This window comes from Rhinoraja longicauda, chromosome 19 (assembly GCF_053455715.1).
Source record: "Rhinoraja longicauda isolate Sanriku21f chromosome 19, sRhiLon1.1, whole genome shotgun sequence".
NCBI lineage: Eukaryota > Metazoa > Chordata > Chondrichthyes > Rajiformes > Arhynchobatidae > Rhinoraja > Rhinoraja longicauda.
In genome coordinates this window covers 33,602,024-33,626,023 of record NC_135971.1, presented here as the reverse complement: position 1 = coordinate 33,626,023, position 24,000 = coordinate 33,602,024, and the positions used below count along the sequence as shown (strand labels likewise).

General features: G+C 49.8%; 1 protein-coding gene across 1 annotated transcript; it reads left to right on the top strand.

Moving 5' to 3' along the window:
- Nucleotides 1–1,214: 1,214 nt before the first annotated feature.
- LOC144602955 (uncharacterized) lies at nt 1,215–13,934 on the top strand. Its single transcript, XM_078416078.1, has 5 exons — nt 1,215–1,229; nt 3,628–3,873; nt 7,501–7,724; nt 9,550–10,400; nt 13,755–13,934. Exons 1-5 carry the CDS (start codon nt 1,215–1,217, stop codon nt 13,805–13,807), a joined length of 1,389 nt encoding a protein of 462 aa, XP_078272204.1. The 3' UTR covers nt 13,808–13,934.
- The last annotated feature ends 10,066 nt before the right edge of the window (nt 13,935–24,000 follow it).

The following is a 24,000-nucleotide window of genomic DNA, read 5'->3' as shown; positions in this document are numbered from 1 at the left end:
GCATCCAGAATATGTCCACGTAATATTTACAACGAGCTTAATAACGGTCTCTCTGCCCGTGTCTTTGCCTGTGAGAGAATGTTACCTGTGGCACCAACACATATCGTTGGGACTTAAAGCTGTAGGCTGCAATAAAATGGATTTGTGCAGCATTGGTTCAAGAAAACATAATACATAGCAACAAAGATGGACACAACAAGCTGGAGTAACTCAGCGGGTCAAGCATCATCTCTGGAGAAAAGGAATAGGTGACGTTTCGGGTCCTTCCTGGCTGGTCTGAAGAAGGGTCTCGACCCAAAATGTCACCTTTTTCTTTTCTCCAGAGATGTTGACTGACCCGCTGAATTATCATATCATATCATATATATACAGCCAGAAACAGGCTTTTTCGGCCCACCAAGTCCGTGCCGCCCAGCGATCCCCGTACATTAACACTATCCTACACCCACTAGGGACAATTTTTATTTTTTTTTTTATTTTTATTTTTTTTTACATTTTAACCCAGCCAATTAACCTACATACCTGTACGTCTTTTTGTGTCTCGAATTGGCGTAAACTAGAATCTGCTGTTTAGTTTAGACATACAGCGTGTAAACAGGCCCTTCAGCCCACCGAGTCCAGGCTGGCCAGCGATCCCTGCACATTAACGCTATCCTACACACATCAGGGACAACTTTCAATTTTAGCAAGCCAATTAGCCTATAGACCTGTACATCTTTAGAGTGTGAGAGGAAACCGCAGCTCCCGAAGAAAACACATGGGGAGAACGTACAATCTCCGTACAGACAGCACCCGTAGTCAGGATCAAACCCGAGTCTCTGGCGCTGTAACACAGCAACTCTTCCACTGCACCACCGTGCTGCCCCGACACATAGAACAGAACAAGATGGGTGCTTGATGGTCATTGCTGACAATGTAGGTGGAAGAGCCGGTGTGATTCTATGGGATGATATCACACTCCCCCACTGAGATATCAATCCAGCCTCTGAACTCTGACAACTTTGGCATTGTTTAACAGAGTCAGACTGATACACTCAATATCACTAGTCATTTCCCTCACAGGAACAAGTTTTATTTATGTAGTTCTAACGCACAAAAAACATCTCAGCTTTCAGGGACATTATCAAAGTAATTGATGTGAACTGCCTTAGCAGGGATTCTGGAGATGACCTATAATTTAGGTGGAGTTGGTGGATTTCAAGGAATGTCTTATAATGGGGTTTAAAGAGGCAAGAGTGTCTGAGGGTGATCTGAGAGAAGTATATCTGTTCATGAGAGGCATAGAATGGAGACCCTCGGACTATCTTTAATTGGACTTTACTGGACTTTATCTGATGCTAATCATTATTCCCTTTATACTGTATCTGTACACTGTGGACGGCTTAAACACAAAAATCCAGAGGAACTCAGCAGGTCAGACAGCATCTCTGGAGAAAAGGAATACATGACGTTTCGGGGCGAGCCCCTCTTCAGACCAGAAAAGGAATAGGTGAAATTTCAGGTCTGAAGAAGGTTCTCGACCCGAAACGTCACCCATTCCTTCTCTCCCAAGATGCTGCCTGACCTGCTGTTACTCCAGCATTTTGTGAATAAATTCCGTCGATTTGTACCAGCATCTGCAGTTATTTTCTTATAAATTTCAGGTCGAGACCCATCTTCAGATCGATGCTTCCTGACCCGCTGAGTTGCAGCAGCTTTTTGTATCTATCTTCGGTTTAAACCAGCATCTGCAGTTCCTTCCAACACATTTCGACTGTGGACGGCTTGATTGTAATCATGGATAGTCGTTCCATGGACTGGTAGCATGCAACAAAAAAACTTTTTTGTACACGTGACAAGAAACTAGACTAAACTAGATGGGGAAGATGGTCCGATTGTTTTTCCCCCTTGGTAGTTGTGGAGGTGCAGAGACACAGAGGGAGAAAGTTCCAAATAGCTGCTAAAGGCAAAGTCAATTGGACAGGGATTAAAATTCAGGAATGGGCTGGGGCAGAGTTAGAGAGATTTTGTATTATATATATATATCTGACCGAGGCGTAAATGTAGATGGGTTGGTGACTAAGGTTGCTAATGACACCAAAATTAGGAGTTGCAGACAGCGAGAAATGCTGTCAGTAGATATCAGAACGTAGACCAGCTGCAGAAAGGGGTGGAGAAATGGCAGATGGAGTTTAACCTGAGCAAGTGTGAGGTGATGCACTTTGACAGGTTAAATGCAAGAAGAGTATACAGTTAATGACATGACCATTAACAGCATTGATGTGCAGAGGGATCTTGGAGTTCAAGCTCATAGCTCACTGAAGGAGGCAGCACAAGTAGATGGGGAGAGGAACAAGGCGTCATAAGTGATAGGAGAAGAATTAGGCCATTCAGCCCATCGTCTATTCCGCCATTCAATCATGGCTGATCTATCTCTCCCTCCTAACCCCATTCTCCTGCCTTCTCCCCATAACCCCTGACACCCATACTAATCAAGAATCCATCTATCTCTGCCGTAAAAGTATATCCATTGACTTGGCCTCCGCAGCCTTCTGTGGCAAAGAATTCTACTGATTCACCACCCTCTGACTCAAGAAACTCCTCCTCTCCTTCCCAAAGGAACGTCCTTTAATTCTGAGGCTATGGCCTCTAGTCTGACACTCTCCCACTGGTGGAAACGTCCTCTCCACATCTACTCTATCCAAACGTTTCACTATTCATTACGTTTCAATGAGGTCCCCCCTCATTCTTCTAAACACTAGCGAGTACAGGCCCAGTGCTGACAAACGATCATCATATGTTAACCAGTATGGGTGAAACGTGTGGTGTGCTTGTCTTCTGTGCTAGGGGCATTAAATATAAGAGTCAGCAAGTCATGATGCAGCTCTATAGGGCTTTAGTTAGACTGCATTTGGAGTATTACGTGCAGTTCCAGTCGCTCCATTACAGGAAAGGTGTGGAGGCTTTGGAGAGGGTGCAGAGGAGGTTTACAAGAATGCCGCCTGAATTAGAGGGTTTCAGCTACAGTGGGAGGTTGGATAAACTTGGGTTATTTTCTCTGGAGCGTCAGAGGTTGAGGGAAGACTCGATGGAAGTATATAAAGTTTTGAGAGGCACACATAAGGTCGGCAATCAGAGGCTTGTCCCCAGGGTGGAAATGTCCAGCACTAGAGGGCAGAGTGATATGGTGAGAGGGGGGAGGTTTAATGTGCGAGGCAAGATTTTTACACAGAGAGGGGTGGGGGCTGGGAATGCACTGCTAGAGATGGTGGTGGATGCAGATACGATAGTGGTGTTTAAGAGGCTTTGGGAAAGGCACATGGAAGTTCAGGGAATAGAGCGATATGGATCATGTACAGGGAGATGAGATCAGTTCAACTTGGCATCATGTTTGGCACAGATAATGTAGGCTGGAGGGCCCATTCCTGTGCTGTTCTGTGTTCTAATACGGAATCTGAGTTTAGTTTACAGATACAGCATGGAAACATAGGCCTACCTAGTCCACGCTGATCATCGACCACCTGCGTGCACTGGTTCTATGTTGTCCTACTTTCTCATCCACTCCCGACACGCTCGGGGCAATTTACAGAGGACAATTGACCTCCAAACCGGATGAACTGACCCTAGGATCTTGCTTGTACCCCACAGGAAGAGGAGGAGAGGCTCCGGCACCAAAGGCGCTTTGTTACAGCGCTGCGCGTGGACCCCACTTCCATCGTCTCACTGCGGAGTAATGGAGCAGGTGTCCAGGTGCAGCTGGGGGAGGTTGCCGGCAAGGTGCTCGCTGATGAGGATGCCCATAGCCCCTCACGCAAGGAGAAATGGGACGAGTTCAAGACCAACAAAACCGACTTGGAGATAATGGTGCCCACACTGGCAGCCGTCAAGGGTAAGGTCATAAGGAATAGGAGTAGAATTAGGCCATTCGGCCCATCGGGTCTACTCCGTCATTCAATCATGGCTGATCTATCTCTCTCCCCTAACCCCATTCTCCTGCCTTCTCCCCATAACCTCTGACACCCGTACTGATCAAGAATCAAGGTAGGTGAAGGTGTCCTCGCTTGTCCCAGGCCTAACCGGCTGCTCCAGGTTTGCACCACTCCCTCTCTTGTCCTGGGGTATCCTGCATCCTTCCTTCATTCCGGAATAATGCGGATCACCCCTTTATTGGGTTAACGTATGATGAGCATTTGATGGCTCTGGGCCTGTACTCGCTGGAGTTTAGAAGGATGAGGGGGGACCTCACTGAAACTTACCGAATAGTGAAAGGCCCGGATAAAGTGGATGTGGCGAGGATGTTTCCACTAGTGGGAGAGTCATGGAACAGAGGGTGCAGCCTCACAATAAAAGGACGTTCCTTTCGAAAGGAGATGAGAAGGAATTTCTTTAGTCAGAGGGTGATGAATCTGTGGAAATCATTGCCACAGATGGCTGTGGAGGCCAAGTCTGTGGCTATTTATAAAGCAGAGATTGACAGGTTCTTCATTCGTTAGGGTGGCAAATGGGGTTGAGAGGGAAAGATAGATCAGCCATGATTCCTAGCCTCTCCCACGAGTGGAAAGATCCTCTCCAGATGCACTCTACCCTGGCATTTCACTATCTGGTAAGTTTCAACGAGGCCCCTCCTCATTCTTCTAAACTCCAGCGAGTACAGGCCCAGTGCCATCAAACACTGATCAGATGTTAACCCAGACATTCCTGGTATCATTCTGGTAAACCTCCTCTGGACCCTCTCCACTGCCAGCACATCCTTCCTTAGACATGGGGTCAAAACTGCTCACAATACTCCAAATAAATGGATGAGGATTGGGTGTGGATCCCCATTCCTCCATCTCATGATAGTGCACTGTCTTGTCACTAGATCGCTCCCTCCTCTCCCCTGGGATAGTCAATGACTTTTAGACTTCAGAGATACAGCACGGAAACTGGCCGTTCGGCCCACCGAGATGGTGCTGACCCACGATGATCCTGTACGCTAACTTACACACACAAGCGGCAATTTCTTATTACAACTTACTGAAACCAATTAACGTACAATACTGCAAGTCTTTGGAGTGTGGGCGGAAACCGAAACACCCGGAGAAAACCCACGAAAGTACAAACTCCATACAGACCATACCCACAGTCAAGATGAAACCCGGGTCTGTAGCGCTGTAAGGCAGCAACTCTACCGCTGTGTCCCCAATACTTTCTCATTGGATCACTCTTGGATCGTGCCACGCTCTCTTTAGATGACTCTTCCCTCCTGTAACCCCACCCACCCCACCCAGGCTGCATCTGCAGTTCCTTCCTCCACCTGTCACTTGCAAGGCTTTGTCCTGCCCCCATCTCTCTTCCAGCTTTCTTCCTCCTCCTCCCCTACCCCCGACTTGCCACAATTAGTTGAAGAAGGGTCCCAACCTGAAATATCACGTATCCATGTTTTCCAGACATGTGTGGGAAAGAACTGCAGATGCTGGTTTACACTGGAGATGGACACAAAATGCTGCAGTAACTCAGCGGGTCAGGCAGCATCTCTGGAGAAAAAGGATAGGAGACATTTCAGGTCAAGACTCTTACTCAGACCGAGAGTCAGGGGCGAGGGGAAACTCCAGAGATGTTGCCTGACCTGCTGAGTTATTCTCGCACTTTGTCTTTTGTCATGAACCAGCACCTGCAGATTCTTGTTTCTCCAGAGTTTGATAGAGCTGCATCTTGACTATCTGACTCTTGTACTCAGTGCACCGACCGATGAAGGCAAACGTACATCACCAATGCCACTGTGCGTTACCAGTGCTTTGTTCAGAATCCATTTCAGAATCCATTCTCATGGTCAGAGTCCTTTAGATGCCTTTAGGCAAACTCCAAGCAGGCCATCATGTGCCTTTTACTGAGGAGTGGCTTCCGTCTGGCCATTCTACCATAAAGGCCTGACTGGTGGAGTGCTGCAGGAAAGTTGGCCTTCTGGAAGGTTCTCCCATCTTCACAGAGGAACTTTGGAGCTCTGTCAGAGTGATCATCGGGTTCTTGGTCACCTCCCTGACCAAGGCCCTTCTCCCCTGATTGCTCAGTTTGGCCGAGTGGCCAGCTCTATGAAGAATCCTGGTGGTTCCAAAGTTTTTCCATTTAGGAATGATGGAGGCCACTGTGCTCTTCGGGACCTGCAATGCTGCAGAAAGTGTTTTATACCCTTCCCCAGATCTGTGTCTTGACACAATCCTGTCTTGGAGATCTATGGACAATTCCTTCGTCTTCATGTCTTGGTTTTTGCTGTGACATGCACTGTCAACTGTGGGACCTTATATAGACAGGTGTGTACCTTTCCAAATCATGTACAATCAATTTAATTTACTACTGGTGGAGTCCAATCAAGTTGTAGAAACATCTCAAGGATAATCAATGGAAACAAAATGAACCTAAGCTCAATTTTGAGCGTCATAGCAAAGGTAACTTATGTAAATGTGATATTTCAGCTATTTCTTTTTAATTACTTTGCAAAAATTTCTACACACCTGTTTTTGCTTCTTCATTCTGGGGTATTGTGTGTAGATTGATGATTTAAAAAAAAGAATTTAATCCATTTTAAAATAAGGCTGTAATGTAACAAAATGTGGAAAAAGTGAAGGGGTCTGAATACTTTCTGATTGCACTGTAGGTCTTAGGGCTGATGGAATCAAGGGTATGGGGAGAAAGTCAGAACAGGGTACTGATTCTGGATGATCAGCCATGATCATATTGAATGGCGGTACTGGCTCGAAGGGCCGAATGGCCTACTCCTGCACCTATTTTCTGTGTTTCTACTTCAAAGAGTTTGTGGCCAGGGTGAGAGCGGGTCAGTCCCTTGTTCTGCCTGTTCTTGTCATATGAGGAAAGACTGGGGATGTATTCACTGGAGTTTAGAAGGATGAGAGGGGATCTTAAAGAGACGTACAAGATTATAAAAGGACTGGACAAGCTAGATGCAGGAAGAATGTTCCCAATGTTGTGGGAGTCCAGAACCAGGGGACACAGTCTAAGAATAAAGGGGAGGCCATTTAAAACTGAGGTGAGAAGACACTTTTTCACCCAGAGAGTTGTGAATTTGTGGGATTCTCTGCCACAGAAGGCAGTGGAGGGCAATTCACTGGATGAATTTAAAAGAGAGTTAGATAGAGCTCTAGGCGCTAGTGGTATCAAGGGATATGGGGGAAAGGCAGGCACCGACCGGTTACTGATTGTGGATGATCAGCCATGATCACAGTGAATGGTGGTGCTGGTTCGAAGGGCCAAATGGCCTCCTCCTGCAGCTATTTTCTGTGTTTCTATAACTCTTGTCTGCGTTTGCTTGCAGACGGCACGGTGGTGGTGGTGGTGAACAAGGCCAACGTGTTGCAGGCCATCTACTACCAGGACGGCCGCATGAAGCAGACCTTCGAGAGGTTCCCCGAGGTGCTGCTGGTGGGCGCCACCTACAGCTGGGCGGGCCTGTGGCTGCCCACCTACCTGCTGCTGGCCATCGACGGCAACGGGGAGAGCGAGCTGGCGTGCCTGTGGTTCCTGCAGAGCGAGGAGCGCGAGACCGTCCGGCAGCTTCTGCGCATCTTCAGGCAGAAGAACCCGGCGGCGGAGGGAACACGGGCGGTGGTGGTCGGCGGCCAGGCGTGTGACGGGGAGCTGGTGACCGACGTGCTGCCCCACTGCAAGCCGCTGGCCTGCCTCACCCACACCCTGAGCGTCTTCCAGGACCACGTGACCGCCGAGAAGCTGCACGTGACCGCCGGGCAACAGTAAGCACTGGCACCGCCATTCCCTCGTGGGGCCGGAGCGGAGCGGGGCCCAAATATTCCTCCTGTCAGATTGTGTTGGTTTGTTAAAGTTGTGACTCTCATCCCTCTGCACAATCCAGTCTACCCATGTCCCATCTCCTCCACTCTGCCCTCTCTCTCTTTTTTCTTTCCTTCTCTTACCCGCTCCTCCTTCCCTTCCTTCTTTCTCCCCCTCCTTTCCCCATCTCCCTCTTCTCTCCTTCCCCTCCGCTCCTCCGCCCCTTCTCTCCTTTCCCCTACTCCTGTTTCCTCCTCCTCCTCTTCCTCACCCACTCCTCCTCTCCTTCCCCCTCCTCGCCTTCCCCCGCCCCTCTTCACCCTCCTCTCCCCCCTCCTCTCCTTCCCTCTGCTCTCCTCCCCGTCCTCTCCTCCACCATTGGGCAACAATAAGCGCTGGCATCGTGATTCCGGAGCGGGCGGGGGAGGGGGAGATTGGTTTGTCCAAAATATTCCTCCTCCTGTCGCGGCGTGGGTCACATAAGGGTGCGACTCATTCCTCAACATGGTCTGCACAATCCAGTCTACCCCTGCCCCACTCTCCCTCCTCCTTTCCACCCTCCCCTCCCCCCCCCGCTTTGCCCCTGCCTTCCCCTTTTGCCTCCTCATCTCCCCTTTCTGTAGATGGGGCATCTGGTTAGCATTAAATGGGGCATCTGGTCAGCAATAAATGGGGCATCTTGGTTAGCATTAGATAGGGCATCTTGGTCAGCATTAGATGGGGCATCTGGTTAGCATTAGATGGGGCATCTGGTTAGCATTAAATGGGGCATCTGGTCAGCATTAGATGGGTCATCTTGGTCAGCATTAGATGGGGCATCTTGGTCAGCATTAGATGGGGCATCTGGTTAGCATTAGATGGGGCATCTGGTTAGCATTAAATGGGGCATCTGGTCAGCATTAGATGGGGCATCTTGGTCAGCATTAGATGGGGCATCTTGGTCAGCATTAGATGGGGCATCTTGGTCAGCATTAGATGGGGCATCTTGGTCAGCAAGGACGAGTTGGGCCGAGTGGCCTATTTCCGTGCTGTTTGACTCCACTGTTCAGTAGTCATTGAGGAGGTCACTTTATTTTTCGTAGGGAAAGAAATGGTGGAGTTTTTCTTGTAGCCGCTGGGGACTGTTGAGGTGAGAGTTTGGTTTAGTTTTGGAAATACAGATTGGAAACGGGCCCTTTGCCCCACTGAGTCCAGCCCGACCATTAATCACCCGTTCACACCAAAGATACTAGAGGAACAAGATAGACCACTCGACGTTAAAAAGCGTAGAAGGTCATGGCACCATTTTAGTGGGCAGAAAATTGCAGAAACATTTAAAAAGAAAAATAACAAAAATCTATGAATTGATAGAGATATTTTCTGTTTTTTAATGGTATCATCACACATACTGTTCCCCCAAAACACTGATTACACTGCGAGAGGCAGAACGAACGGCGGGTTTTGCTTACTAAAATGGCGGATGTTCCGCTCCTTTGCACACTACATTTCAGTGGTCCATCTTGTTCCTCTAGTATCTTTGGTTCACACTAGTTCTGGGCTACACACGGAACAATTTACAGAGGCCAATAAACGTACAAACCTGCACGTCTTTGGAACTTGGGAGGAAACCGGAGAACCCGGAGGAAACCCACATGGTCACAGGGAGAACGTGCAAACTCCACACAGACAATGCCTGTAGACAGGATGGATCCTGGGACTGGCACTGTAAGGCAGCAACTCTACCGCTACGCCACCTTGCTGCACCGGGAGGTTCCTCACCTTGTCTCCTCTTCCCTTTCTTCCCGCCAGGAGCCAGCTGCTGCAGATCCTGCACAGTATGTGTTACGCGACGTCGACTGAGGACTACGACCTGCTGTACCGCCAGCTGCTGGACTCCAACGCGGAGAGCGCCGTCGACTACTTCCACAAGACGTGGCACGGGTCCTGTCGCCAGTGGGTGGAGGGCTTCAAGCACGAGAACGAGAGTTACCTCACCAGCACCCTCCAGCGGGTGCAGGTGATGAGCCAGAGGCTGGCGGCCGCGGTCGAGGACTTCTCCAACGTGACCTCCTTCACCCGGGACCTCCTGAAGGCCGTGGACACGGTGCGGGCCGAGTGCGACCAGCGGGTGTTGCAGAGTGAGCCCCCCGCAGGGCCAGAGGACAACTCCGCGGAGTCTTCCTACCGGGCGCTGCTCACCGACTTCGCCTTCCGCCGGGTGCGGACGGAGCTGCAGGAAGCGGAGTCGGTCTCCTTTCTCAGCGTGGAGGCCGAGAGGGCCTGGCCCGTGTGCCGGCGCCGGGCCCTGGTGACGGACCAGGCCAGCTGCCAGTGTGCCTTCCGCACCTCCATGAGGCTCCCCTGCCGGCACGTCCTGGCTCTCCGGCGGCTGCTGGGCTCCGACCTCTTTGAGCCCTCGCTCTGCGCCGCTCGCTGGACGCAGGAGCACTTCCTCGGCGGTCAGCTCCCGCCCGCGTCGCCGAGGGAGCGGGCCAAGGTGCAGCAGGAGCGATACCGCCAGGCCCTCAAGGTAGCTCGCAAACTCTCCTCTCTCGCCGCCCGGTGTCCGGCCGAAGACTTTGGCAGGTGCCTGGCGGTCATGACGGCCGTCACCGACATCTGGGCCAGAGGTGGCCAGGTGCAAGTCACCGAAACCAATGGTTTGTAGCGACGCAGTCTCAGAGAGAGTGAAGCAACGACACACAAAACATGGAGCAGCACAGCACAAGGACAGGCCCTTCAGCACACAATGAACATGATGCCAAGACCATCCCTTATCTACCTGCATATCATCCATATCTCCCCATTCCTTGCATATCCATGTGCCTATCTACTGCCTCGTAAACTCCATTATCACATCTACCTCTACCGCCACATATAGTTCATAACATCATAAGTGACAGGAGTAGGATTCGGCCATTTGGCTCATCAAGTCTACTCCGCCATTCAATCATGGCTGATTCACCTCTCCCTCACCCCATTCTCCTGCCTTCTTCCCATAACAGAGAAACATAGAAAATTAGTGCAAGATCAGACCATTCAGCCCTTCGAGCCAGCACCGCCATTCAATGTGATCATGGTTGATCATCCACAATCTCCCCCGTTCCTGCCTTCTCCCCATATCCCTTGATTCCACTAGCCCTAAGAGCCCTATCTGACTCTCTTTTGAATGCATCCAGTGAATCGGCCTCCACTGCCTTCTGATGCAGAGAATTCCACAAATTCACAACTCTGGGTGAAGAAGTTTTTCCTCATCTCAGTTCTAAATGGCCTAGCTCTCATTCTAAAATTGTGGCCCCTGTTTCTGGACTCCCCCAACATCGGGAGCATCTAGCTTGTCCAATGTCTTGGCTGCCCGCCACTGTATGTTTCTTTTCTTTTTTCCTAATCAGATGTGCAGCACTTTGGTCAACGTGGGTTGTTTTTAAATGTGCTATACAAATAAAATTGACTTGACTTGACTTGACTTAATAATCCTATATGTTTCTATAAGATCTGCTCTGATCCTAAATTCCTGTGAATACAAGCCCATTTGTTCCATTCTTGCATCATATGACAGTCCCGCCATCCTGGGAATTAACCTCGTGAATCTACGCTGCTCTCCCTCAATAGCAAGAATGTCCTTCCTCAAATTTGGAGACCAAAACTGCACACAATATCCAGGTATGGCCTCACCAGGGCCTTGTACAACTGCAGAAGGACCTCTTTGCTCCTCTACTCAAATCCTCTTGCTGTACCTGCATGCTTACTTTCAGTGACTGATGTACAAGGACACACACATCTCGTTTCACTTCCCCTTTTCCTAATCTGGCACCATTCAGATTATAATCTGCCTTGTCCTTCCCACCAAAGTGGACAACCTCACATTTATCCACATTATACTGCATCTGTCATACATTGCTCACTCACCCAACCTACCCAAGTTACCCTGCATCCTCATAGCCTCTTCACAGTTCACTCTGCCACCCAGCTTTGTGTCATCTGTAAATTTGCTTATGTTACTTTTAATTCCTTCATCTAAATCATTAATATATATCGTAAATAGCTGCAGTCACAGGACCAAGCCTTGCGGCACCCCACTAGTCGCTGCCTGCCATTCTGAAAAGGACCCATTAATTCCTACCCTTTGTTTCCTGTCTACCAACCAATTTTCAATCCATGTCAATATCCTACCCCCAATACCATCTGCTATAATTTTGCCCACTAATCTCCTGTGTGGAACCTTATCAAAGGCTTTCTGAAAGTCCAGATACACTACATTCACTGGCTCTCCTTTATCCATTTTATTTGTTACATCCTCAAACAATTCCAGAAGATTAGTCAAACAAGAATTCCCCTTCATAAATCCATGCTGACTTGGACCATGTTGACTGTTACTGCTCTCCAAATGCACCGTTATCACATATTTAATAATTGACTCCAGCAACTTCCCCACCACCGATGTCAGGCTAACTGGTCTATAATCCCCTGTTTTCTCTCTCTATCCTTTATTAAAAAGTGGGATAACATTAGCTACCTTCCAATCCACAGGAACTGATCCAGAATCAATAGAACATTGTAAAATGATCACCAATGCATCCACAATTTCTAGAGCCACTTCCCTGACTACCCTGGGATGCAGACCAGACCCTGGGGATTTATCAGCCTTCAGTCCCATCAGTCTTCCTAACACAATTTCCTGACTGAATGTGAATTTCCTTCAGTTTCTCCGTCACCCTCAATCCTCTGTACCCTAGTACTTCTGGGAGATTATTTGTGTCTTTCTTAGTGAATAAAGAACCAACGTGCCTTTTCAACTCGTCTGCCATTTTCTTGCTCCCCATAATAAATTCACCTGTTTCTGTCTTTAAGGGACCCACATTTGTCTTCACTAATCTCTTCCTCTTCACATACCTAAAGATGCTTTTACTATCCTCCTTTATATTCTTGGCCAGCTTACCTTCGTACTTTATCTTTTCTCCCAATATTGCCTTTTTAGTTACCTTCTGTTCTTTAAAAGTTACCCAATCCTCTGGCTTCCCACTCATCTTTGCTATGTTATAAGTCTTCTCTTTTATTTTTATACTGTCCTTGACTTCCCTTGTCAGACCCGGTTGCCTCTTATTCCCCTTAGAATCTTTCTTCCTCTTTGGAATGAAATGATCCTGCATCTTCTGGATTATTCCCAGAAATTCCTGCCATTGCTGTTCCACCGTCATCCCTGCTAGGGACCCTTTCCAGTCAACTTTGGCCAGCTCCTCCCTCATGCCTTCAATGTCCCCTTTGTTCAACTGCAACACTGACACTTCTGATTTTACCCTCTCAAATTGCAGACTATGGTCACTACCTCCTAATGGTTCCTTTATCTTGAGTTACCTTATGAAATCCGGTACATTACACAACACTAAATCCAGAATTGCCTTCTCCCTGGTAGGCTCCAGGTCAAGCTGCTCTAAGAATCCTTCTCGGAGGCACACTACAAACTCCCTTTCTTAGGGTCCAGTACCAACCTGACTTTCACAGTCTACCTGCATTTTGAAATCTCCCATAACCTCTGACACCCGCACTAATCAAGAATCTATCTATCTCTGCCTTAAATATATTCACTGCTTTGCCTCCACAGCCTTCTGTGGCCAAGAATTCCACAGATTCACCACCCTTGCATAGTCCAGGCACTCAGTACCTTCTGTGTAAAGTGGCGATGAGAAAAACAACTTGCCTCGCACATCTCCTTGAAACTTTGCCCCTCTCACCATTTTATCTATCAGAAGATTACCTTTCCACTGATAGACAGGCCCTCTGATACTTATTGACCAAAGATAGACACAAAATGCTGGAGTAACTCAGTGGGACTTACCGAGCCCTCTATCATGATTTATTACTGAATGTTTCCTCAAATATTGTTTTACCGTTTTGCACCATGTGCACTCTGGACACATTACTGTGTGCGTCCCCCAATAATTTATTACTGTCTGTTTCCCTTTCGGCTGTGCCCCCTCCAACGCCACTCACTAGTTGTGTTCCTTTGTTTTCAGTGACTGGTGCAACAGAGCAAGAATCGTCGTCTCCAGCCACCGAGGCAAGTTGAAGATGTGCGTAAGAACTGATTTCAGATCTGACTGACCGACAGACAGTGAGAGCCGCTTACAGTCACAGTGATTCACCGCGATCCCAGGAGTCAGGATCTGAAGTTGCTTTCTCTTCATACCCTCGTGTGTTACGCTTGCGTGTTTGAGTATGTGTGTGTGTGCACACGTGCACCCAATGAACACTGCCATATATCGATCACCATTGATAGTGAACTGCCAGTCCTGTGTGTGTCACGTGTGTGTGTACGGATGCATCCAACATACGTGTGTGACTGCGTGTGCCCATGTGTATATATAGTCAGCCCTGCGTGCATTTTGCATGTGCGTGCACATGTATGTGTATGTTACGTGTGTATACAGATGTATCCAATGAACACTGCCATACACCGATCACCATTGATAGTGAACTGTCGGTCGGCCCTGTGTGCGTTATGCATTTGTGTGTACATGTATGTACGCGCGTGAGTGTGAGTGAACTTGTGTGTGTGCAGGCGTGTGCACGTGTATGTGTCGGCTCTGTGTGTGTTACACGTGTCGGCCTCTGAATGAGCTTTGAAGCTGAATTAGTTTGCGGTCTGTCGCGGTCGATGAATTTCAACATCTTTTTCCTGGAAGTGATTTTAATGGTTTTCTTCAAAGGGACCTGAATTGGGTTCTGACATTCCGTGGGATCATGACATCCATTCAGTTGGAATTTTAAGCAGCAAACAGGAGCCAAGTTTGGATAACTGAGTACAGCTCTGTCTTCTCTGCGGGAGCACTAACTGAGATCGGCTGATTCCTTGCAGGCTGGGAACAAGACCTATGTGTTCGCTGGTCAGTCTGACTATGCACAACCTCTTGTCTTCCCTGCAGAGACACAGAGACCTGGGAATGTCCAGGAAACAAATAGGAAATGTTGGAAATACACAGTGGCTGTGAAAGATTTCTGTCAAGGGAAAAGGTGGTGACACTTAACATGTGTTTTATACTTTCGTCAACTCAGCAGATTTGTTTTGATTGGGATCAACATTTTCTAAAGTTTACTATAAAAATCGAGTCTAGTTGGATGTTGGGTCACTTCTCAGTCATGTGATGGAGCTTTCAATCCTGTCCCTCTCTCCACACCTTGAGCCTAGATCTCAATCAGATTGAGCATCTGTGGGATGTGCTGGATCGACAAGTCCGATTCATGGCGGCTCCACCTCGCAACTTACAGGACTTGAAGGATCTGTTGCTAAAGGTTTGGTGCTAGATACCACAGGCCACCTTCATGGGTCGGTACTGTTTTAGCGGCACACAGAGGACCAACAGCATATTAGGCAGGTGGTCACAATGTTTTGGCTGATCAGTGTATCTTGTCGCTATCTTCTGTCGTTTGCTTCTCGCCGATTAAATTATCATTTCATAGAAACATAGAAAATAGGTGCAGGAGTAGGCCATTTGGCCCTTCGAGCCTGCACCACCATTCAATATGATCATGGCTGATCATCCAACTCAGTATCCCATACCTGCCTTCTCTTCATACCCCCTGATCCCTTTAGCCACAAGGGCCACATTTAACTCCCTCTTAAATATAGCCAATGAACTGGCCTCAACTACCTTAAAAACTCTCATAACTCCAAGGTCCTATTTAGCACAATTACCTCTGTCATATGTCCCACCCCCAGTACCAGCTTAGTTGGGTCCCCTGCTAACTGCGAAGAATTCGCTAAATTTTTCACCAGCAAATTGAGAACATTAGAATGAACATTTCCCCTCCCATCCGTGAGCTAGCTGTCTCACTAGTCTGTTCATCTAAATTGGACTGTTTCCAACCCATCACTCTATCCTCCATTGCAAAGCTTGTCTCCGCTATGAAACCTGCAACCTGCCCCCTTGATCCTGCCCCCACTGCCCTTCTGAAGGATGTCATTGCAATAGCCGGTCCCAGCATCCTCTCTATTATCAACAGTTCACTGGCACTGTTCCAACCTGTTTCAAGCACGCGGTGGTCCAGCCCCTACTGAAAAAACCTAACCGAGACCCCTAGCAACTACAGACCCATTTTCAAACTGCCATTCCTGTCAAAAGTCCTTGAAAAGGCAATTCTAAACCAATTAGTGCCCTACCTACACCAAAACACCATCCTGGAAAGTTTCCAGTCAGGTTTCAGAGCCCACCACAGCACAGAGTCTGCCTTGTTGAAGGTACACAACGACCTGCTTCTCGCCATCGACACCGGCGACTGTGCAATCCTGCTCCTTCTCGACCTCAGCGCAGCGTTCGATACAGTGGACCACACCATCCTTATAGACCGTCTCCGGTATGCGGTTGGCATTGATGGCACTGCCCTGAGCTGGTTCGCTTCGTACCTCAAAGATAGGAGTTTCGCCATCAACATAGGCAGGTATTCCTCTGCTCCAGCTAGCCTCTCCTGCGGAGTTCCACAAGGCTCCATCCTAGGCCCCATTCTCTTCTCTATATACATGCTCCCCCTTGGCCAAATCATTCAAAGGCATGGCATTTCTTTCCACTGCTATGCCGATGACACTCAGCTTTACCTCCCCCTGAAACCCAACAACCAGTCAAATTTAAACAGCCTCTTACACTGCCTTGAGGACATAAAATGTTGGATGGCACAGAACTTCCTCCAATTAAATGAGAGCAAGTCTGAGGTCATCCTATTCGCCCCCCCCCCCCCCCCCCGACTCCATCAAATCGATAACAGGCAGTCTTGGAAGCCTATCCTGCCTAGTCAAACCGCATGTCAAAAACCTCGGCGTGATATTTGACTCTGCATTAAAAATTGACAAGCAAGTCAACGCTGTGGTAAAAGCCAGCTTCTTCCAACTTCGTACCATAGCTAAAATCAAACCTTTCCTCCAATTCGACGACACAGAAAAAATCATTCACGCTTTCATTTCCTCCCGCCTAGACTACTGCAACTCCCTACTGCAACTCCCTATACACTGGGATCAGCCAATCTTCCCTGTCCCGCCTGCAACTGGCAGCGAGACTCCTGACGGGTACCCGTAAAAGTGACCACATCACCCCGATTCTGGCCTCTCTCCACTGGCTCCCTGTACGGTACAGAATCAACTTCAAGCTCCTATTCACGTATAAAGCCCTAAATGGACATCCCCCCCCCCCCCCCCTACATCAAAAATCTTCTAACCCACCTCTCTAACTCCAGGTCCCTCAGGTCGGCCGACTTGGGGCTACTCACTATCCCGCGGTCTAGGCTTAAGCTCAGGGGTGACCGCGCTTTTGCGGTTGCAGCTCCTAGACTGGAACAGCATCCCTCTCCCCATCAGAACTGCCCCCTCCATCGACTCCTTTAAGTCCAGGCTCAAAACCTATTTCTACTCCCTAGCGTTTGAGGCTCATCGAGGAGGCGCTGTGAACTGTTCTGTATGTGCTGTTAGGTTTGCGTGCTACTGTATGTTTCATTTTTTCCTTAGTACCTAATCAGATGTACAGCACTTTGGTCAACGTGGGTTGTTTTTAAATGTGCTATACAAATAAAATTGACTTGACTTGACCTTCTGTGGCAGAGAATTCCACAGATTCACCACTGTGTGAAAAAAACTTTCTCATCTCGGTCCTAAAAGACTTCCACCCTTATCCTTAAACTGTGACCCCTTGTTCTAGACTTCCCCAACATCGGGAACAATCTTCCTGCATCTAGCCTGTCCAACCCCTTAAGAATTTTGTACATTTCTATAAGATCACCCCTCAATCTTCTAAATTCCAGCGAGTACAAGCCGAGCCTATCCAGTCTTTCTTCATATGAAAGTCCTGCCATCCCAGGAATCAATCTGGTGAACCTTCTCTGTACTCCCTCTATGGCAAGAATGTCTTTCCTCAGATTAGGAGACCAAAACTGTACGCAATACTCCAGGTGTGGTCTCATCAATGCCCTGTACAACTGCAGCAGAACCTCCCTGCTCCTATACTCAAATCCCCTCGCTATGAATGCCAACGTACCATTCGCTTTCTTCACTGCCTGTTGCACCTGCATGCTTACTTTCAATTACTGATGTACCACGACACCCAGGTCTCGTTGCATCTCCCCTTCTCCTAATCGGCCACCTTTCAGATAATAGTCTGCTTTCCTGTTCTTGCCACCAAAGTGGATAACCTCACATTTATCCACATTATACTGCATCTGCCATGCATTTGCCCTCTCACCTAACCTATCCAAGTCACGTTGCAGCCTCCTAGCATCCTCCTCACAGCTAACACTGCCCCCCAGCTTCGTGTCATCCGCAAACTTGGAGATGTTGCATTCAATTCCCTCGTCCAAATCATTAATATATATTGTAAATAGCTGGGGTCCCAGCACTGAGCTTTGCGGTACCCCACTAGTCACTGCCTGCCATTCTGAAAAGGACCCGTTTATTCCTACTATTTGCTTCCTGTCTGCCAGCCAGTTCTCTATCCACATCAATACTGAACCCACAATACCATGTGCTTTACGTTTGCATACTAATTTGTTATGTGGGACCTTGTCGAAAGCCTTCTGGAAGTCCAGATATAACACATCCACTGGTTCTCCCTTATCCACTCTACTAGTTACATCCTCGAAAAATTCTATAAGATTCGTTAGACATGATTTACCTTTCACAAATCCATGCTGACTTTGTCCAATGATTTCACCACTTTCCAAATGTGCTGCTATCCCATCTTTAATAACTGACTCTAGCATTTCCCCCACTACCGATGTTAGACTAACTGGTCTGTAATTCCCCGTTTTCTCTTTCCCTCCCTTTTTGAAAAGTGGGGTTGCATTAGCTACCCTCCAGTCCTCAGGAACTACTCCAGAATCCAATGAGTTTTGAAAAATTATCACTAATGCATCCTCTATTTCTGGGGCTACCTCCTTAAACACTCTGGGATGCAGCCTATCTGGCCCTGGGGATTTATCGGCCTTTAATCCATTCAATTTACCTAACACCACTTCCCGACTAACCTGGATTTCACTCAGTTCCTCCATCTCATTTGACCCCCGGTCCCCTGTTATTTCCGGCAGATTATTTATGTCTTCCTTAGTGAAGACAGAACCAAAGTATTTATTCAATTGGTCTGCCATGTCCTTGTTCCCCATGATCAATTCACCTGTTTCTGACTGCAAGGGACCTACATTTGTTTTAACTAATCTTTTTCTCTTCACATATCTATAAAAGCTTTTGCAGTCAGTTTGTATGTTCCCTGCCAGTTTTCTTTCATAATCTATTTTCCCTTTCCTAATTAAGCCCTTTCTCCTCTGCTAGACTCTGAATTTCTCCCAGTCCTCTGGTAGGCTGCTTTTTCTTGCTAATTTGTACGCTTCATCTTTTGTTTTGATACTATTCCTAATCTCCCTTGTTAGCCACGGATGCACTACCTTCCCTGATTTATTCACAAAATGCTGGAGTAACTCAGCAGGTCAGGCAGCATCTCGGGAGAGAAGGAATGGGTGACGTTTCGGGTCGAGACCCTTCTTCAGACTGATGTCGGGGGTGGGACAAAGGAAGGATATAGGTGGAGACAGGAAGATAGAGGGAGATCTGGGAAGGAGGAGGGGAAGGGAGGGACAGAGGAGCTATTTGAAGTTGGAGAAGTTGACGTTCATACCACCGGGCCGCAAACTGCCCAGGCGAAATATGAGGTGCTGCTCCTCCAATTTCCGGCGGGCCTCACTATGGCACTGGAGGAGGCCCATGACAGAGAGGTCAGACTGGGAATGGGAGGGGGAGTTAAAGTGCTGGGCCACCGGGAGATCAGTTGCGTTAATGCGGACCGAGCGCAGGTGTTCAGCGAAGCGATCGCCGAGCCTGCGCTTGGTTTCGCCGATATAGATAAGTTGACATCTAGAGCAGCGGATGCAATAGATGAGGTTGGAGGAGGTACAGGTGAACCTCTGTCTCACCTGGAAAGAATGTTTGGGTCCTTTGATGGAGTTGAGGGGGGTGGTAAAGGGACAGGTGTTGCATCTCGTGCGGTTGCAAGGGAAAGTGCCCGGGGTTAGGGTGGTTTGGGTAGGAAGGGACGAGTGGACCAGGGAGTTGCGGAGGGAACGGTCTCTGCGGAACGCAGAGAGGGGAGGGGATGGGAAGATATGGCCAGTGGTGGGGTCCTGTTGTAGGTGACGGAAATGTTGGTGGATGATGTGTTGGATCCGCTGGCTGGTGGGGTGGAAGGTGAGAACGAGGGGGATCCTGTCCTTGCGAGTGGGGGGATGGGGAGCAAGAGCGGAGCTGCGGGATGTAGAAGAGACCCTAGTGAGAGCCTCATCTATAATGTAGGAGGGGAAGCCCCATTTTCTGAAAAACGAGGACATCTCGGAAGCCCTAGTCTGAAACACCTCATCCCGGGCGCAGATGCCGGGCTGGGATGAACAATTGTTTTAGTTCTTCCATGCGGTCTTTAAATGCCTTCCATTGCATATCCACCGTCAACCCTTTAAGAATCAATTGCCAGTCTATCTTGGCCAATTCACGTCTCATGCCCTCAAAGTTACCTTTCCTTAAGTTCAGAACCGTTATTTCTGAATTAACTAAGTCACTCTCCATCCTAATGAAGAACTCAACCATATTATGGTCACTCTTGCCCAAGGGGCCACGCACATCCAGACTGCTAACTAACCCTTCCTCATTACTTAATACCCAGTCTAGAATAGCCTGCTCTCTCGTTAGTTCCTCTACATGTTGGCTTAGAAAACTATCTCGTATACATTCCAAGAAATCCTCTTCCTCAGCACCTCTGCCAATTTGATTCACCCAATCTATATGTAGATTGAAGTTCATCATTATAACTGTTTTACCTTTGTTGCACGCATTTCTAATTTCCTGTTTGATGCCATCCCCAATTCTACTACTGCTGTTAGGTGGCCTGTACACAACTCCCACTAGTGTGTTCTGCCCCTTAGTGTTTCGCAGCTCTACCCATATCGATTCCACATCCTCCAAGCTAATGTCCTTCCTTTCTATTTCGTTAATCTCCTCTCTAACCAGCAACGCTACCCCACCTCATTTTCCTTTCTGTCTATCCCTCCTGAATATTGAATATCCCTGGATGTTCAGCTCCCAGCCTTGGTCACCCTGGAGCTATGTCTCCGTAATCCCAACAATATCATATTCATTAATAACTATCTGCAAATTCAACTCATCCACCTTATTCCGAATGCTCCTTGCATTGAGACACAAAACCTTCAGGCTTGTTTTTACAACACTCTTACCCCTTATACAATTATGTTGAAAAGTGGCCCTTTTTGATTTTTGCCTTGGATTTGTCTGCCTGCCACTTTTACTTTTCACCTTGCTACCTATTGCTTCATTTTGCACCCCTCTGTCTCTCTGCTCATGCTCCCATCCCCCTGCCACATTAGTTTAAATCCTCCCTGACAGCACTAGCAAACACTCCCCCAAGGACATTAGTTCCATTCCAGCTCAGGTGCAGACCGTCCTGTTTGTACTGGTCCCACCTCTCCCAGAACTGGTTCCAATGTCCTAGAAATTTGAATCCCTCCCCCTTGCACCATTTTTCAAGCCACGTATTCATCTGAAATATCCTCCTATTTCTACTCTGACTAGCACGTGGCACTGGTAGTAATCCAGAGATTATTACCTTTGAGGTCCTACTTTTAAGTTTATCTCCTAGCTCCCTAAATTCACTTTGTAGGACCTCATCCCGTTTATTTACCTATACCGTTGGTGCCAATGTGCACCACGACAACTGGCTGTTCACCCTCCCCCTCCAGAATGTTCTGCAGCCGCTCAGAGACATCCCTGACCCTTGCACCAGGGAGGCAACATACCATCCTGGAGTCCCGTTTGCGGCCGCAGAAACGCCTGTCTATTCCCCTTACAATTGAATCCCCTGTTACTATAGCCCTTCCACTCTTTTTCCTCCCCTTTTTTGTCGCAGAGCCTCCCACGGTGCCATGAACTTGGCTGCTGCTGCCTTCCCCTGATGAGCCATTTCCCCCAACAGTATCCAAAATGGCATATCTGTTTAGGAGGGAGATGACCGCAGGGGGCTCCTGCACTACCTGCCTACTGCTACGCTGGCTAGTGGCCACCCGTTTCCTTTCTGTCCACTTAACCTTTACATGCGGTGTGGCCAACTCACTGTACGTGCTATTCACGACCATCTCAGCATCGTGGATGCTCCAGTATGAATCCAACCGCAGCTCCAACCGTTCAATGCGGTCTGCCAGGAGTTGCAGCTGGACACACTTCCTGCACATGTAGTCATCAGGGACACCGACAATATCCCTGATCTCCCACATGTTGGAGGATGAGCATTCCACGGGGCCGATCTCAACTGACATGTCTTACCCCCAAATTAAATCAAATCCCTCTTAATCCTTTAAACTGTAACTTTACTAAAAAGCACTGAACCCTTAACTCACCGAACCCTTAACTCACTGAAACCTTAACTCACCGACCCCTTAACTCACTGAACCCTTAACTCATCGAACCCTTAACTCACTGAACCCTTAACTCACTGAACCCTTAACTCACTGAACCCTTAACTCACCGAACCCTTAACTCACCGAACCCTTAACTCACGGAACCCTTAACTCACTGAACCCTTAACTCACTGAACCCTTAACTCACTGAACCCTTAACTCATCGAACCCTTAACTCACTGAACCCTTAACTCACTGAACCCTTAACTCACTGAACCCTTAACTCACCGAACCCTTAACTCACCGAACCCTTAACTCACCGAACCGTTAACTACAAAGTACGAACAGAAAGCAGAAATACAACCCTGGGGTTCCGCCCAATCAGCGGCTTCCTCCAGACCACTTCTTTTGAAGTGAGATGGAACGTTTTTAAACCAACGCCGCTCCAACCGCCCCTGGGCCCCGCCCACACGCTGCACCAACCGCTCCCTGGGCCCCGCCCACACGCCGCTCCAACCGCCCCTGGGCCCCGCCCACACGCTGCACCAACCGCCCCTGGGCCCCGCCCACACGCTGCACCAACCGCTCCCTGGGCCCCGCCCACACGCTGCACCAACCGCCCCTGGGCCCCGCCCACACGCTGCTCCAACCGCCCCTGGGCCCCGCCCACACGCTCCTCCAACCGCCCCTGGGCCCCGCCCACACGCTGCTCCAACCGCCCCTGGGCCCCGCCCACACGCTGCACCAACCGCCCCTGGGCCCCGCCCACACGCTGCACCAACCGCTCCCTGGGCCCCGCCCACACGCTGCACCAACCGCTCCCTGGGCCCCGCCCACACGCTGCACCAACCGCTCCCTGGGCCCCGCCCACACGCTGCTCCAACCGCTCCCTGGGCCCCGCCCACACGCTGCACCAACCGCTCCCTGGGCCCCGCCCACACGCTGCTCCAACCGCTCCCTGGGCCCCGCCCACACGCTGCTCCAACCGCTCCCTGGGCCCCGCCCACACGCTGCTCCAACCGCCCCTGGGCCCCGCCCACACGCCGCACCAACCGCCCCTGGGCCCCGCCCACACACCGCACCAACCGCTCCTGGGCCCCGCCCACACGCTGCTCCAACCGCCCCTGGGCCCCGCCCACACACCGCACCAACCGCTCCCTGGGCCCCGCCCACACGCTGCTCCAACCGCTCCCTGGGCCCCGCCCACACGCTGATCCAACCGCTCCCTGGGCCCCGCCCACACGCTGATCCAACCGCCCCTGGGCCCCGCCCACACGCTGATCCAACCGCCCCTGGGCCCCGCCCACACGCCGCTCCAACCGCTCCCTGGGCCCCGCCCACACGCTGCACCAACCGCCCCTGGGCCCCGCCCACACGCTGCACCAACCGCCCCCGGGCCCCGCCCACAAGCCGCACCAACCGCCCCTGGGCCCCGCCCACACGCAGCACCAACCGCTCCCCGGGCCCCGCCCACACACCGCTCCAACCGCTCCCAGGGCCCCGCCCACACGCCGCACCAACCGCTCCTGGGCCCCGCCCACACGCAGCACCAACCGCTCCTGGGCCCCGCCCACACGCTGCACCAACCGCTCCTGGGCCCCGCCCACACGCTGCACCAACCGCTCCAACCGCTCCTGGGCCCCGCCCACACGCTGCACCAACCGCTCCTGGGCCCCGCCCACACGCTGCTCCAACCGCTCCTGGGCCCCGCCCACACGCTGCACCAACCGCTCCTGGGCCCCGCCCACACGCTGCTCCAACCGCTCCTGGGCCCCGCCCACACGCTGCTCCAACCGCTCCTGGGCCCCGCCCACACGCTGCACCAGCCGCTCCAAC

Excerpts from the sequence above, each read along its gene's own strand:
- LOC144602955 (XM_078416078.1), top strand. Across the intron at positions 3,874-7,500 it reads TGGCAGCCGTCAAGGGTAAG|AGCGAGGAGCGCGAGACCGT; the intron begins GTCATAAGGAAT and ends TGGTTCCTGCAG. Across the intron at positions 10,401-13,754 it reads GCAAGTCACCGAAACCAATG|TGACTGGTGCAACAGAGCAA; the intron begins GTTTGTAGCGAC and ends CTTTGTTTTCAG.